General features: G+C 40.6%; 1 protein-coding gene across 2 annotated transcripts in view; it reads left to right on the top strand.

Moving 5' to 3' along the window:
• myo1ea (myosin IEa) overlaps positions 1–13,457 on the top strand; it is a 49,528-nt gene that overhangs the window by 16,122 nt on the left and 19,949 nt on the right. For both annotated transcript variants that reach the window (XM_085269487.1, XM_085269481.1), the window contains exons 4-13: positions 1,275–1,369; positions 5,306–5,393; positions 7,206–7,295; positions 7,990–8,121; positions 8,661–8,795; positions 9,074–9,206; positions 11,240–11,436; positions 11,534–11,614; positions 12,262–12,348; positions 12,457–12,540. In XM_085269487.1, the coding sequence (XP_085125613.1) occupies positions 1,275–1,369; positions 5,306–5,393; positions 7,206–7,295; positions 7,990–8,121; positions 8,661–8,795; positions 9,074–9,206; positions 11,240–11,436; positions 11,534–11,614; positions 12,262–12,348; positions 12,457–12,540 (1,122 nt within the window). The remainder of the gene's footprint in view (positions 1–1,274; positions 1,370–5,305; positions 5,394–7,205; positions 7,296–7,989; positions 8,122–8,660; positions 8,796–9,073; positions 9,207–11,239; positions 11,437–11,533; positions 11,615–12,261; positions 12,349–12,456; positions 12,541–13,457) is intronic.

Genomic DNA, 13,457 nt, shown 5'->3' with positions numbered 1-13,457 from the left:
TAGCTGTGGTGGAGAACCGCTGATCTACTGAACATGTACAGCAACACGATACTGTGTGCATTTTGTCAGAATTTACACTTCCCATTTTTAAAATTGAAAGAATATATCACCCAGTAATACTGAATCCAACATAATGTTTATTTCATAAATAACTGCCTCTGTCAGGGTCAAGTTTGTCACATCCAGTTTCAAAGCACCAAGATGGCAACAGCTTCATAATTGGCTTTCCTAATAGGTGATGTCACAGAGGTTGTATTCATCTTTTATATACAGTCTATGGATGTTAAAAGTGTTACTTAGTGATTCATAAAGTGAGCTAAGGAGCTTGAGTGACCTTATTAAAACTTATTGAGGTCAATTGATGCAAGATGTGAGTGGGCGTTAAGACACCTGGGAAGGGATCTCAAAACTGGATTAAAGATGGCAGACAGTTGGTGCCATCAGTTTTTGAAGTGACTGTTTGGTTTTTCCAACGTGGAGGTCTTAGCACTCCTTGGTGAACAGCACAGCATGCACTACATTGTCTAGTTTGCGTTTGGGAGTTGTGTCCGTGTTTTTGTCTGAGTGTGTGACTGGCTCTGAAGTGCACTGGGATGGAAACTGGGAGTTTCTCTGATGAACCTGATCCATAAGGGATGATGATGTTGTTCTGTTTGTCCGTCTGTTTCTCGCTAGTTGGCGTCTGACCTTCTTTACTGTGCTGATTTGATGAAAGCCCAACTGGGATAATCACATGTATTAAAAGTTTTTTGTTTTTTGTTTTTTTACGTGTGTGTTCCTTTTCTTTCCCTTATTACTTAGAGGGAATGTTTTCTGCCCAGTGTTGCAGGGTCCTGATCACTCCACGTTTGTGGCGGGAGTCAAGGAGTAGGTACTGGTCTGTGTGTGGGGGCTTCTGGTAAACTTCAATGCTGAGTTTTCCATTTTCCCCAATGTGCACAGCACAGTCCGAAATGGCAAACTGTTGTCCTTTGGGTCTTCCCTGGTAAACTTTATGTTTCTGTCCTCTGAGTTGATGTGAGCAGTGAAAGCTTCTACTTCTCAGCTTTTGATTTTGAACCAGATGTCATCTACGTATCTGTACCAGTGGCTAGGTGCTGTCCCTTTGAAAGAGGCAAGAGCTTTACTTTCCACTTCCTCCACGTAAAGGTTGGCTACAATGGGTGACACTGGGGAGCCCATGGCATCCATGTTTTTGTCTACAGAAACCCTCGTTGTATTTAAATGTATATTCACTTGTCTAACCACTAATTTAATCTTTTATCCTCTCTCAGGCTCAGTATGAGAATCCTCCTCACATCTACGCTCTGGCAGATAACATGTACAGAAACATGATGATAGACCGTGAGAACCAGTGTGTCATCATTAGGTAAGACTTTGAAATTCCGGCCATTCTTTCTCTGCCTTCTATAGTGATCATTAGTTAACGGCATGTGACAAGGAAATTATTTTCAGAACCAGAAAAGCTGCATTTTTATTTAAATTATCCATTCAAAATAGAGCCTGATAAACTGTACTGTACATTGGGGACTGATCTCGGTGCTTTAAAAAAAACAGTAGATTTGCTTTAATCTAAAATAATTAAAAAGATCATAAATCAACCAAAATATGACCTTATCCATATCTTATTAAGATACTATAGTTGCCCAGTTTATTGGTTTCAACTGATATTTTTGTAACCTTCAGCACTTTATATTAGCGTGTCAAATGTCCAGGATGTGACAAAATGAGACAAAAGCTGGAGACGATAATCTGTGCAATGTGATCTGTGAGATCACAACACTGAACTGCTCTGCAGGTCATGATAATAGACGGGCGAGAGGACAGACCTAACAGGTCTGACCACATCATTCAGTAGAGCTGAGTCAGTGTTTGTGTGGTGTTTTTCCATCATACTGTTTTCAGCTTCAGTGAATTACAAATTAAAGAGAAAATAATAAAATGTGTCAGTCCTCAAATAGGAAAACAATGATTTTACAGCTTGATCTGGCTGCTAAATCCTCAGGATGTGAGATGGAAACAAAGCAGCCGCTATAGCAGCTATTTTTGAAAAGCTTCCTGTTTTTAAAAAAAGAAAAGAGGACACTTGCACGGTCCCTAGATTTAGAGGATTTTAGATGCTTTCGCAGCCTGTTTGAGTTTCCCGATGAATGTTTCTGACCTACAAAGCTGAGAAAAATGTGGTGTCATTAGGGGGTTTTTATGCTATGGCCCACTCATCTGAGCAGCGTGGTTGCTATAGTGCTTACCTCATGATGAATGAGCCCTGCTTCAGCACTTTCGGCTGTTGTTTGGACAGCCAGCAGTTGCTCGTTCAGTTTTCCACATAAAGGCACCGAGGTGGATTTTGTGATTGACTAAATCAGCAAACAAAAGCATGGAAGTGGTTTTATGATGAACCAGGTCTCAGCAAACAAAGGCTGCTGTGAACTGCTAACCGTGCAGCGTGGTCAGCACCCACCTGTGTTAGCAGTTTTTAAAAAAATATTATATTAAGAATCAGAAATGAGGTTAATGCAGAAAAAGAGCGGCTGAGCATTTCTTTTATTTCTCTGATATTGTAACAGCATTTGAATATGTGACGATTTGGATTTAACAAAGTGTTTATTTCTCTTTTATGATACTTTTTGTTTTTTATCGAGGACCAGTTCCTTTACATGTGCTCTAAATACAGATATACAGATATTTCAGAAATACACGATTTCACAATTTCTAGGCAGTTTTGCTTGATTTTGTTCTTTGAAGCCATCTTAAATTTCAGTCACATGACGAGTGAACAACAGCTTCTTAAACCCAGTCTGAGAGAAAGCAGGCGTATTCATTGCTCGGCTGGCTTTTTACCAGGAATCTGCTCTTTCTTTTTTTAATGATTGTGCGTGGGATCCTTTCCACGCATGATTGTGTCTTTTCATCGGTGTCAACAGAGCAGGTTGCTGTTATAATTAGATCAGTTTGAGAAGGACAATGTGTGGTGAGAGATTGTCGGGATCATTTTAATGCTTAAAATATGCACGTAGTCATTGGGTGTGGCCTGCACTGTGAAAATGCATTTATGTTAGGCTTTTAGATATTTCTGCAGCTGTATGTGGAGACGCATGAAAATGAATGTCCTCGTGTGATCGCTCAAAGTCTCAGGTAGTCAAATTCTAGCGGTATATTTCCTGCACTTTCTTACAAAGAACATGGTGTCATAGGAAAAACTTTAGGGTAGCCTATACAACAAAGATAAAGACACGCTAATTAAAATGTAAAATTGTAAAAATTTGCTTAATTTCACCAAATATCTTAAAGTAGAGGTCAGCGACTGAAACAGGGGTCCTGTGAGCTATGACTTGAAGAGAACGTGGGTCTTAAAGTAGCAACGGTCCCTCTGCCCTCCTACTCCTTAGTATCAGTAACTAAAACAGATGTTTAGTATGCAGGCAAAAGTCATAGGAGGTGATGTATACAAACAATGTAAAAACATACAAAAAAACAATGTACTGACATTATCACAGGAAAATCTTGTCAAACAGACTGTACATGTGTCTCAGCGAGTTCTGTGGGAATGCAGCGAACACCTTGTTGGATTCAAAACTGCCAAAACTAGACTGTTGACTGAACATCCTTCACATAGCTCAAGTCAGTAATAATTTATGAAAGATAATGCTTAACGCTCCCTCCCTCTGCACTGCATTGTGTAACTCATGTCCTTGTTTGGGTAATAAATCGCTGCAGAAGTCAGAAATGTCTTCAGCATTCAAACGCCACAACAATGAGACCTGCCCCTTTGGGGGTTTAAATGGGCCTCAAAGTCTCACTGCAGCTTGTGCTGGAAATACCTCTTTAGAGGGTCGATTGCAGGAGGAGAAACTATGCTCTCAGATGCATATAACTAAACGATCAGTTTCCTACTTGATTCCAAACTGCACAGCGAGGAAGTCCAGGCAAAACTTTAGCATCTGGTACAGGCTGGGAGGTGTATATAGTAGGATGTGTGCAGCTATACTGAGACTGTGTAATAGAGCATCTCCCATGACTTCCTTTGGCAGTCTCAAACAGTCTGCAGCTGTGTTTCTCACAGCGGCTGTACCATCCTGACTCTACTTTAAGGCACAGAAAGAAAAAACAGACCCAGCCATCATCCACTGCCAAACCACATAGGTCAAAATAAGTATGACCCCGGCACAGTGAAAGGCAAGGAGAGGAAAAAGACAAGAGTAGGCTGAGGGAAAAGATACGAAGGAAAGCTATGTAAACAAAACGGGATAAATGTCGTTATTACTGCAGCGTTCATCCGCCTGCACGTGCAAGGCGGTAAATGTAGCTGTCTAGCTGTGACTGCTTATTTAAGAGATTCAGTTTTACTTTCTGAGGTGGAAATTTGCACGAAACGTGTCTCACACACACACAAACATATTCTCAACCAGTTTTGATCTGGATTTTTGTCTGAATGAAGAGTTTGTGCAATTCAAATGACACGTGTTTAAACAGTTACACTTTTTTTTTCAGACTCTTTATTCACTTTAACATAGAGTAAGATACGTTGCAAGTCTCTTTAATTTAAGTAGGTTTACATTTGGGACAAAAGTACTGTGTCCAATTGCTTTTTACCCCTCAGCTTTGGGTACTATGTGTTTAAATCTGGGTACATTTGCTACATAGTGATTTTTTTTTTCTATATTGATTTAAATGTACTCCAAATGAAAGCTGAGGACTGAACTTGCAATCTGGAATCTTGTATTCCAGGTTGATGCCGCTAAAATAGAAACTCTAAAGGATAAAAATGTTGTAACTGTCCAAATACCGGCTGTCTGGACAAAGTTTACCATGTTTAGTAGTCCAAATTATCCTGTTTATTGTAGTGTGTCCAACCAAAACAAACACATGTAAACAAACCATGTACCAGATTCTGTTTTCAAATATGGATGTAAAATATGTGTTTATTCTTAGAGAAGAGACAAAAGTCTGCACTGGGACGTATGCAGGAAACTATTTAATGCACAGGCCGAGCTGTTCCTAAGCAGGCTTATTGTTAAATATCAGATCACATGCAGGTGGGGTATGACATAAGCTTTAGACTGATAAGCCACCAGAACAAACGGGAACAAGGAAAATTCATTTAAAACCCATAATAGGTGAACAAAAATCAAAACCAAAAAACAGTTTTGGGGCGGGTGTTTTTTAGTCACTGAGTGAATAAAAACTGTGCTTGTGTGAGACAGAAAACAATGTCTCAGTGAGCGTGTGCCGCAGGCTATCAGGTGTATCTGAATTTGGCTTGTGTTTGAGAAAGCATGTGATGAAGTCTTTATCTGCTTTTCAGCGGCGAAAGCGGAGCAGGGAAGACTGTGGCAGCCAAATATATCATGGGCTACATCTCCAGAGTGTCAGGCGGTGGACCTAGAGTGCAGGTGAGAGGAGATGCCTTTTGTCCTTCTCGGCAGTTTGTAAATGAGGAATGCATATTTGAAATGCTTAAGTGCACATGTGAACGATAACTAAGTTAAACCAGAATGATTTGTGATACTAACTGCACACGTGTGCAGTCAAACCACCTGTTGCTGTCTCATTCCTGCATTGTCTTTCACGCTTTGCTCCAGTCTTTGTCTTGTCATCCTCATCCTTTGTGTCCTATTGTGAGCCCGTCAGCAGACTCTTATACACCAGCCCCCTCGTGCCATCTGGCACCCCCCAACCCCCCTCAAATAAAAAAAGAAAAACAAAAAAAACAGCAGATGTCCAGTTTCTAAGCGCGATAAAGATCTGAAGTTTGATGAGGAAATTCCTGCACCGTGATGGCAGTGGGAGTTTTATAATTAATCCACTCAGAGCTGCTTCCACCAAGAAAACAATCAGAAATAATTTTCGGGCTTAACCACTTAGGCCCAGAGAGCAGCCATTTGGCTTTTCTACCTTTAAATTCAACGATAGACTGCTTACACTAAATCAACCAAGACAGCTTTATTATATAACTATGATAATGTTAACTGTACTTCATGCCTTAAGATAATATCACTGTGTCAGTTCAGCTGTTTTAGCAACATACATTTCTCAAAGCTTCTACATATCTAATTAGGGCTGTTCGATATAACGATATATATCGGATGACGATATAAAAACGTCTATCGTTTCATTTTAGCTATCCTTTGTTTCGTGGTGTCGCAAAATAAACTGTTTACAGCAATATTTTTTCATCGTTTAGATGGTCACTGTAGTGGCTATATTAATTTCTTAAAGGTCTCTCTTTCTCTTATATTTAATATAACCACACTACAGACGGACAAGCTCCTGTTTTATGCGTTGTCGTTAGCAACAACGACGGTAACACCATCGCGTGAACGCTTGTTTATGTTCCACATAAACCTTTCACAATAAAGCTCAAGATCCTGTTGAGACTTTTCAAAATAAACTGAATCACGTGAAAGAGCAGATTATTTATGGATGAGAATTAAAAAAGAGCCGCCAGGTGCTAAAAAATAAACCTTAGACTCAAACGTTAGAACAGGTTTTTACCCGCAGCACGCCGTGTAATAAATACTCACAAAGAAAACGTCAGCTGTTACAACTTATGTCTAAAAATGTATAGTTTCATGCATCGGTTAAAACACTGGACTCCAGCTATATGACGCGCAGCTGGAAACACTTCCCGCAGAGCTGCCCGAGATTCACAGAATTTACAGAAAATGTTACATTTTTGTGATTTATATCGTTATCGGGACGATAGAATTCTTATATCGGGATATGAGATTTTGGTCATATCGCACAGCCCTATATCTAATAGTACTTGTACTTATTCAGATTTTTGGACATCTCGAGATCATGCTGGAATAAAACATCAGTGCAAGAAGAACTTCAGCGTAGTTAAAAGGCTAAACTCATATAAGAATGTGTGTCAGCGAAGGATGTTTTTCTTTAGTACAGGACTGATAAAAGAAAATTTCCAAGAAATACCACTCAGCCTCTGTGAACAATACTGGAAGTGGGGAATATCTCTGTCTGCTGTACTGATTTAAAACTCATGTGTTTCTGACACACACATGGCTCATAGCGAGGATAATGCCCTCCAGATTTTGTGTGTCTGTCTGTAGATGTGCATGTGTGCGCCATGCTGCTATCTTAGTGGAAACTTTCAGAGAGTCGGGGTGTGAAGTGTGTGGTTTCTCTACCTGCTGCCTCATCTGTTTGTGATGTAGCATCAGCTCACTGAATCTGTCTCCTCGCAGCACGTCAAAGACATCATCCTGCAGTCCAACCCGCTGCTAGAGGCCTTCGGCAACGCCAAAACTTTGAGGAACAACAACTCCAGCAGATTTGTAAGGCTGCTTCTCTCCCCCCCTTTAACATACAGTGTAATCAAATTTAAAGTGAAATTCCCACTCGTAGTCACAGACAGGGACGCAGCTGCCGTGGAACAAGCTGAGTCCTCAACTTTTTTTTCGTGGCATACCTTCGAGACCTTTGAGATTTACAGTAACAGCTTGCCTTCTGTTTTCTGTTTTATTTCATGAGGCATCAAACCTCGTGTGTGTCCCGGTTAACCAGAAGTGCTGCGACGACGCACTGCACAGAAAGACACACACGCAGAAGCGCTGAGGCTCACTAAGAAACTTAACCAATGAAAAATAAGCTTCACATAGAAAGTGCAACTCCCCCGAAATTTTTCAACCGAGTCTGTTAGTTAAATTCATAAAGAGCAGATGCCATAAAAGATATTCTTAGCTTCAAATTTAAAAGAGCAAAAATAGTTTGGCACTAATTGTGTAAGGTCACTACATTTGAAGTGCTTTCTTTGAATAATGAGACATTGCATACAGGCTAGTCTGGAGTTGAGAGTAAGACAAAAAGCTGGATCATATTTCTATTTAAGCTGACACACACACGGACGCACACACACACTGCTAGTAGCCTTAGAACAGCTAGGTGCCAGTATTTTCAGACCATATACGCTGCCTTTTAAGCTTTATTACAGTTGGCTGCAATACAAAAAAAAATGCTTTGATCCATCAGGGGAAATACTTTGAGATCCAGTTCAGCTCCGGCGGTGAACCAGACGGCGGGAAAATCTCCAACTTCCTTCTGGAAAAGTCACGTGTTGTCATGAGGAATCCTGGAGAAAGGAGTTTCCATATATTCTACCAGGTGAGGCCTTTTTTCTTTTTTGTAATATGGAAAGGAACACATGTGACCTGAGAAAAGGGCCTGCGAGGTGATTTCAGGACAGTTTGGGTTAGAAAAGCAGTCTGTTTTTGTCGTGCATGGCCAGAGGTTCTCATTTTTCGATAGTACAGCTTTCTTTTTTTTCTTTTTTCTTTTTTTGAACTTTTATTGCCAAAAATAGCAAGGCAATTCACAGCAACAACATGATCTGAGACCAAATCTGCAGTATATAATGGTGAGGGTAATTCGAAAACTTAATTTAAAAGGAAAAACACACATATACATATACATACATACCTATACTTACATACCTAAACACAGATGTAACAGTGTTAAGGCTTTAGTGTCCTGTCAAGATATTTTATAATTTTTCTCAAAGGTTGGCCCTTTTTGTTGTAGTTGGGCTGTTATCCGTTCCAATGTATAGACATGTCTAGTTTTCAGAAGCCAGTACAGCTTTCTTTAAACTGTGCGTTATATATTTTGTACACACAGTTAGAGACTTAATTTCTGCTCAACAGTTGATAGAAGGAGCCACCTCGGAGCAGAAGAATAGCCTGGGAATCACAAGCCTGGATTACTACAGTTACCTCAATCAGTCTGGCTCCTACAAAGTGGACGACATCAACGACAAGAGCGACTTCCAGGAGACAATGGTACGGTCAGACTCTTTCTGTCTGCTTGGGAGTCAGTGGTGTTGTGTTTGTCTGTGAATCTCATACCAGTGTTCATGTGGCTCACAGTCTCTCAATAGCACTCCTCTCTTGTTTTCTTTTTTCCTTTTTTTTTTTTCAATGATCTCCTTCTGTTTTTGTTTACCAGCGAGACCACAACAGGAGTAATTAGAGAACATGAGCTAGGTACCGCAGGAGTGAGTAAACCCCCACTGTGGTCCTGATTTAGCATGCTATTTTTTCCCCTTTTACTTCCCCAGAAAGCCATGGATGTGATTGGCATTGCACCAGAGGACCGCTCCATGGTGCTTCAGATTGTAGCCGGAGTCCTGCACCTGGGAAATATCAGCTTCAAGGAATCGGGGAACTACGCTGCTGTGGAGAGCGAAGAGTGTAAGTGGTCTTGCACAATGAGCTGATCACCAGTCACTAAAGATTTCTGTCACCAAAAGGAAACAGAGCGCTAAGGCCTGAGTCTGAGTAGTGGTAAATCTTTGTTTTTTCGCTGGGTTCTTGTCCTGACCTGCCCTTCTCTGGTTTTGGAGGGTGTTTCTTTTTCACCACTTTTACTCCCTAAAGTTTTATTGTGTTAATGCAGGGCTGCAGCCAGCTGTCTGGAGTACTTCAGGCCATGCAAGATCACCAGAATATAAAATGCTATTATTGAAGGTCTGGACGTATTTCGTCAGAGACTAAAATTACTTGGAAAAATGCTTTTTTTTGTCTGTCCCCCTTCTCCCTTCCTCTTTTCTTTTTCTCCTCATGCTGCGTCTGTATGATGCAGGGGAGAGTGCAGTTGCCAGTCTACAAAGCGCTGGTTTGTTCAGGGCAGACGTAACAGCAGCATTTTATAATCTAAGCCTTTCCTGCTCCTTTCCTGTGTGCTTTAACTGCAGTGTGCTGTTGTATTACTGCTCCTAATATAAAACTGCACACGCCACTTCAATATTAACTACTAAAACTAAAAGTATAAAGATGAAAGTAGGCAGACTGTAAATAGATGACGGACACTGCCACTGCCAAATCACCCAGCATTTGGTCCTTTTTTTTTTCTGAGCTGTGCTAGTTTTAAAGACATGAGGGTATCATCTCTTTTCACCATTAATATGTTGACATTAATTCAGTTCAAAAATTAGTAATGCCTTTTTGGACTGAAGAACTCCATCCATCACTTCAATTCATTGTCACAGAAGTCTGTCCCAGCTGCCATGGGGCGAGAGGCAGGGTACACCCTGAACAGGTGGCCAGTCTCCCACAATGACTAAAAAACTCCCACTGCTCAAATTTAACATGCAAATATCCAAGAGTTGATATTGAGGAAATGAAGTGAGCTGTCACAGGACTGTTCATGTCTTACTGGAGTGAAGCTGCAAGCTTTGAAAACGTCTGCACTGACATCTACATTATGCACTGCTGCTTTGACTAACAAATCTGCAGGAAAACACAGAGTTACATTAGAGTTACATTGTTTCCAAAGTTCACAGAATGTGTCCACACCGCCAGCCGTCATATGCAGCCATTACCTTTATTACCAAACACAAAGGACGACTTTTCCTCACGGTTTAATCGGGCGTATGGTCAGTCACACCCTAACGTCTCAAAAGGGGGGGCTTCTAGAGTGGTCTGATGCATTCTCAGACGCAGCGAGTCTGCAGGCCTGAGAGCTATTTCCTTTTAGGGGAAGTGAGTCACTGTAATAAGGCAGGGAGGGGCTCTCAGGGGACAATATCAGCGCCAGGTCGGGGCTTGATCTGTGGTGTGTGCCACACTTTTTATTGAAGAGTTCAGTAGCAGCTATTTTTATATTTTACGCTACACTCAGCTGCAGTACGAAGCTCATGAAAAAGGCAGATTTATTTGAACCCTGGATTTCAGTGTTTTCTGTGCTAATGCAAAGGTTGCACCTTTCGAAGAGTCCAGTGCTGTGTATTGATTTGCATGCTGGTTTTCACAGAAGTGTCTCGTAGTTACTTCAGAGAAGGATCCAATCCTTACATGCTGCTTTTCTCAGCTCATCATAGCAGTGCAGTAGCAGAATATTATAACAAAAGACTGTCAAGCAAATACAGTGGTTATGATCATTTTCATTTAATCAGCTGCTTGTTTTCTTGATTAAGGATTAAAACTATAAAATGTCAGAAAACCTATCGTTAAAAAGACATGCTAATTGCTCTTTCCCTTTGATCTACATCCCAGTCTTTCCCCCAAACTATTCTCCATAACTCAAGAGATATTTAATTAAAGATTACAAACGACAAAAGCAAAATATAATCTCATCTTATTTTAGGAGCTGGAAAATAGTTTCAGCTCTGCAATGATAAATTCTTAAATAGCCAAATCATCATAGTCCTTATGAAATATATATTTGTATAGAATAACACCCATAAAGTCACAACTGCTTTCTTTTCCCTCCTTTCCTATAATAGTTTTAGCCTTTCCTGCATTTCTACTGGGGATTGACCACATCCGTCTGAAGGAGAAACTGACGAGTCGAAAGATGGACAGCAAGTGGGGAAGCGCGGTGGAGTCCATCGACGTGACGCTGAACGTGGAGCAGGCGTGTTACACGCGTGACGCCCTCTCCAAAGCCCTGCATTCACGTGTGTTTGACTTTCTGGTCGAGGTATGATTACATCCGTACAGTGCTTTGCGAGAGTAAATGCAAAGTGCTGAAGCCGGTTATATTTTGGTAATAACAACTTTTAATCTTTTAATTTCAGTCCATCAACAAAGCCATGGTGAAGGATCATCAGGAGTTAAATGTTGGCGTGTTGGACATTTATGGATTTGAAATTTTCCAAGTAAGTGTTTTTTGGACATGTCTCAGGCTGACACATGGCTGCAGGAATGCAGCAATGTGAAAATGAGATTAACTGCTATTAGCAATGAGCATTTAAACAGATTTAACACAAAGGATGAGGATGAGGATGAGGTTAATGTAAAAAGTATGTGGATTAGGTCCCATCTCCTAATTGAGGCAGCAGTCTTCAGCATGCTTTTTTAATCTGATTACGTCATTGTTTACTTTGTTTAATTAGACTGGACATTTGTGGTTTACAAACAGCTCTTTAGCCCTTTTATCGACGTTGCTATGGTGACCGTGACTCTATCTCTGATAGCTAAACGACATCTAATCTGATCCAGGTTTGGCTGTTTTTTCAGGTTAAAGAGTTTTTTGTATGCACAATATAAGAAAAGGTCAGCTGCATTCTGGTGACTGCAGGTTTTTAGAAAGGAAGCTGCAGACCTCTGTAGCCTAAAGTTCAGGCTGAAGGTCCATTGTATGTGCTGCGAAATGCACAATGCTCCCCTTCCTTTAACATCAGGCAGTCAGTACATCACTCCCCGTCCAAACAAAGCCCATTGAGCTTAGAGGATATCCGCACCCCACTGGACATGCAGCTCATTTAGGCTATACAGATTTTATTCACCCTGTTGTCTTCTTCAGAAAAATGGGTTCGAGCAGTTCTGCATCAACTTTGTGAATGAGAAGCTCCAGCAGATATTCATCGAGCTGACTCTAAAGGCGGAGCAGGTAATGTTCCTCCACACTCTTCTCTTCTTCCCCCCCCTCACTCTATTTTTGTTTTTTTCCACAGATGCTTTATTCTCTAATGCTGAACTTTTTTTCCATGTCTTGCAGGAGGAGTATGTGCAGGAGGGCATCAAGTGGACTCCTATAGAATACTTCAACAACAAGATTGTGTGCGATCTCATCGAGAGCAAAGTGAATAAACTCTGAATAGGACGTTTGTTGCTCATACACAATATACACATTTCTTTCTCTTTAATATAGAAAAAAAAGCCTTTCATTTTCATTCACCACAAACATGACAGAAAATCTTCGTAGGACCTCAGTTATTTAAAAAAAATGCTGCCTATGTGATGGTGAATTTATTTTTGGGGGGGAGGTTGATTTAAATATCCACCCTCTAGGCTTTTATCATCAAGAAAGTAACAGATTACTTTGTAAAGTAAAATGGTATGGAGATTAGATCAAACCTTGGACCTGTATAGTAGAGGAGAAGAAAAATTAAATCGATCACTCTAAAAACATAATTGACATCAATGGACTCCTCCACAAACATATCTTTTTAGAGGCTAAAAAAATATAAACCACAATAAACCAGGGTGTGATCATTTGTTAATCTTGTTTACTAGTATTGTAAACTGAGTTGCCCAACTTACTGCCAAGTTTCTGCTCTGTTGCCATGACTCGCAGCTTAATGCCCTCAAACGCACCGACATGCCTCTTAATTTGATTTATATGTCCTACTGAGAGGTCTAATCCATGAAATCCACAACAAGGGTTTTAACACAAGGCTCCATCTGAGAGGAGCCGGGGATCTGCATCAGTGGCTGACAGTTTAGTTCTTTGGCTAATGTGCTGACAAATTTACGCGTGTCCTTTTAAAACTGCTCTCCGAGTCTGAGAGGCTGTTGCCGCGATCCGGTCTGAAGGCCGATGATCAGCCTCGGGCATAATGAAAAAAAAATGGGAACAACCACTGTGAGAGTAGTCTTTAGGACATGCTGTTTTAAATGAGCTCTGCTGTTTTCATTTTAAAATGTGTAAAATGTCTTTTGTGTGTTTGATAAATACCAAGCTGTAGTAATTTGTTTCAGCCTTGAAATCGAAGCTTT

Source organism: Mchenga conophoros, linkage group LG1 (assembly GCF_057382185.1).
Source record: "Mchenga conophoros isolate Kocher_MC1m ecotype Shallow Benthic linkage group LG1, M_conophoros_male_GT1.1, whole genome shotgun sequence".
Taxonomy (NCBI): Eukaryota; Metazoa; Chordata; class Actinopteri; order Cichliformes; family Cichlidae; genus Mchenga; species Mchenga conophoros.
The sequence above is the reverse complement of the archived record's forward strand: the minus strand, read 5'-3'. Positions and strand labels throughout refer to the sequence as shown.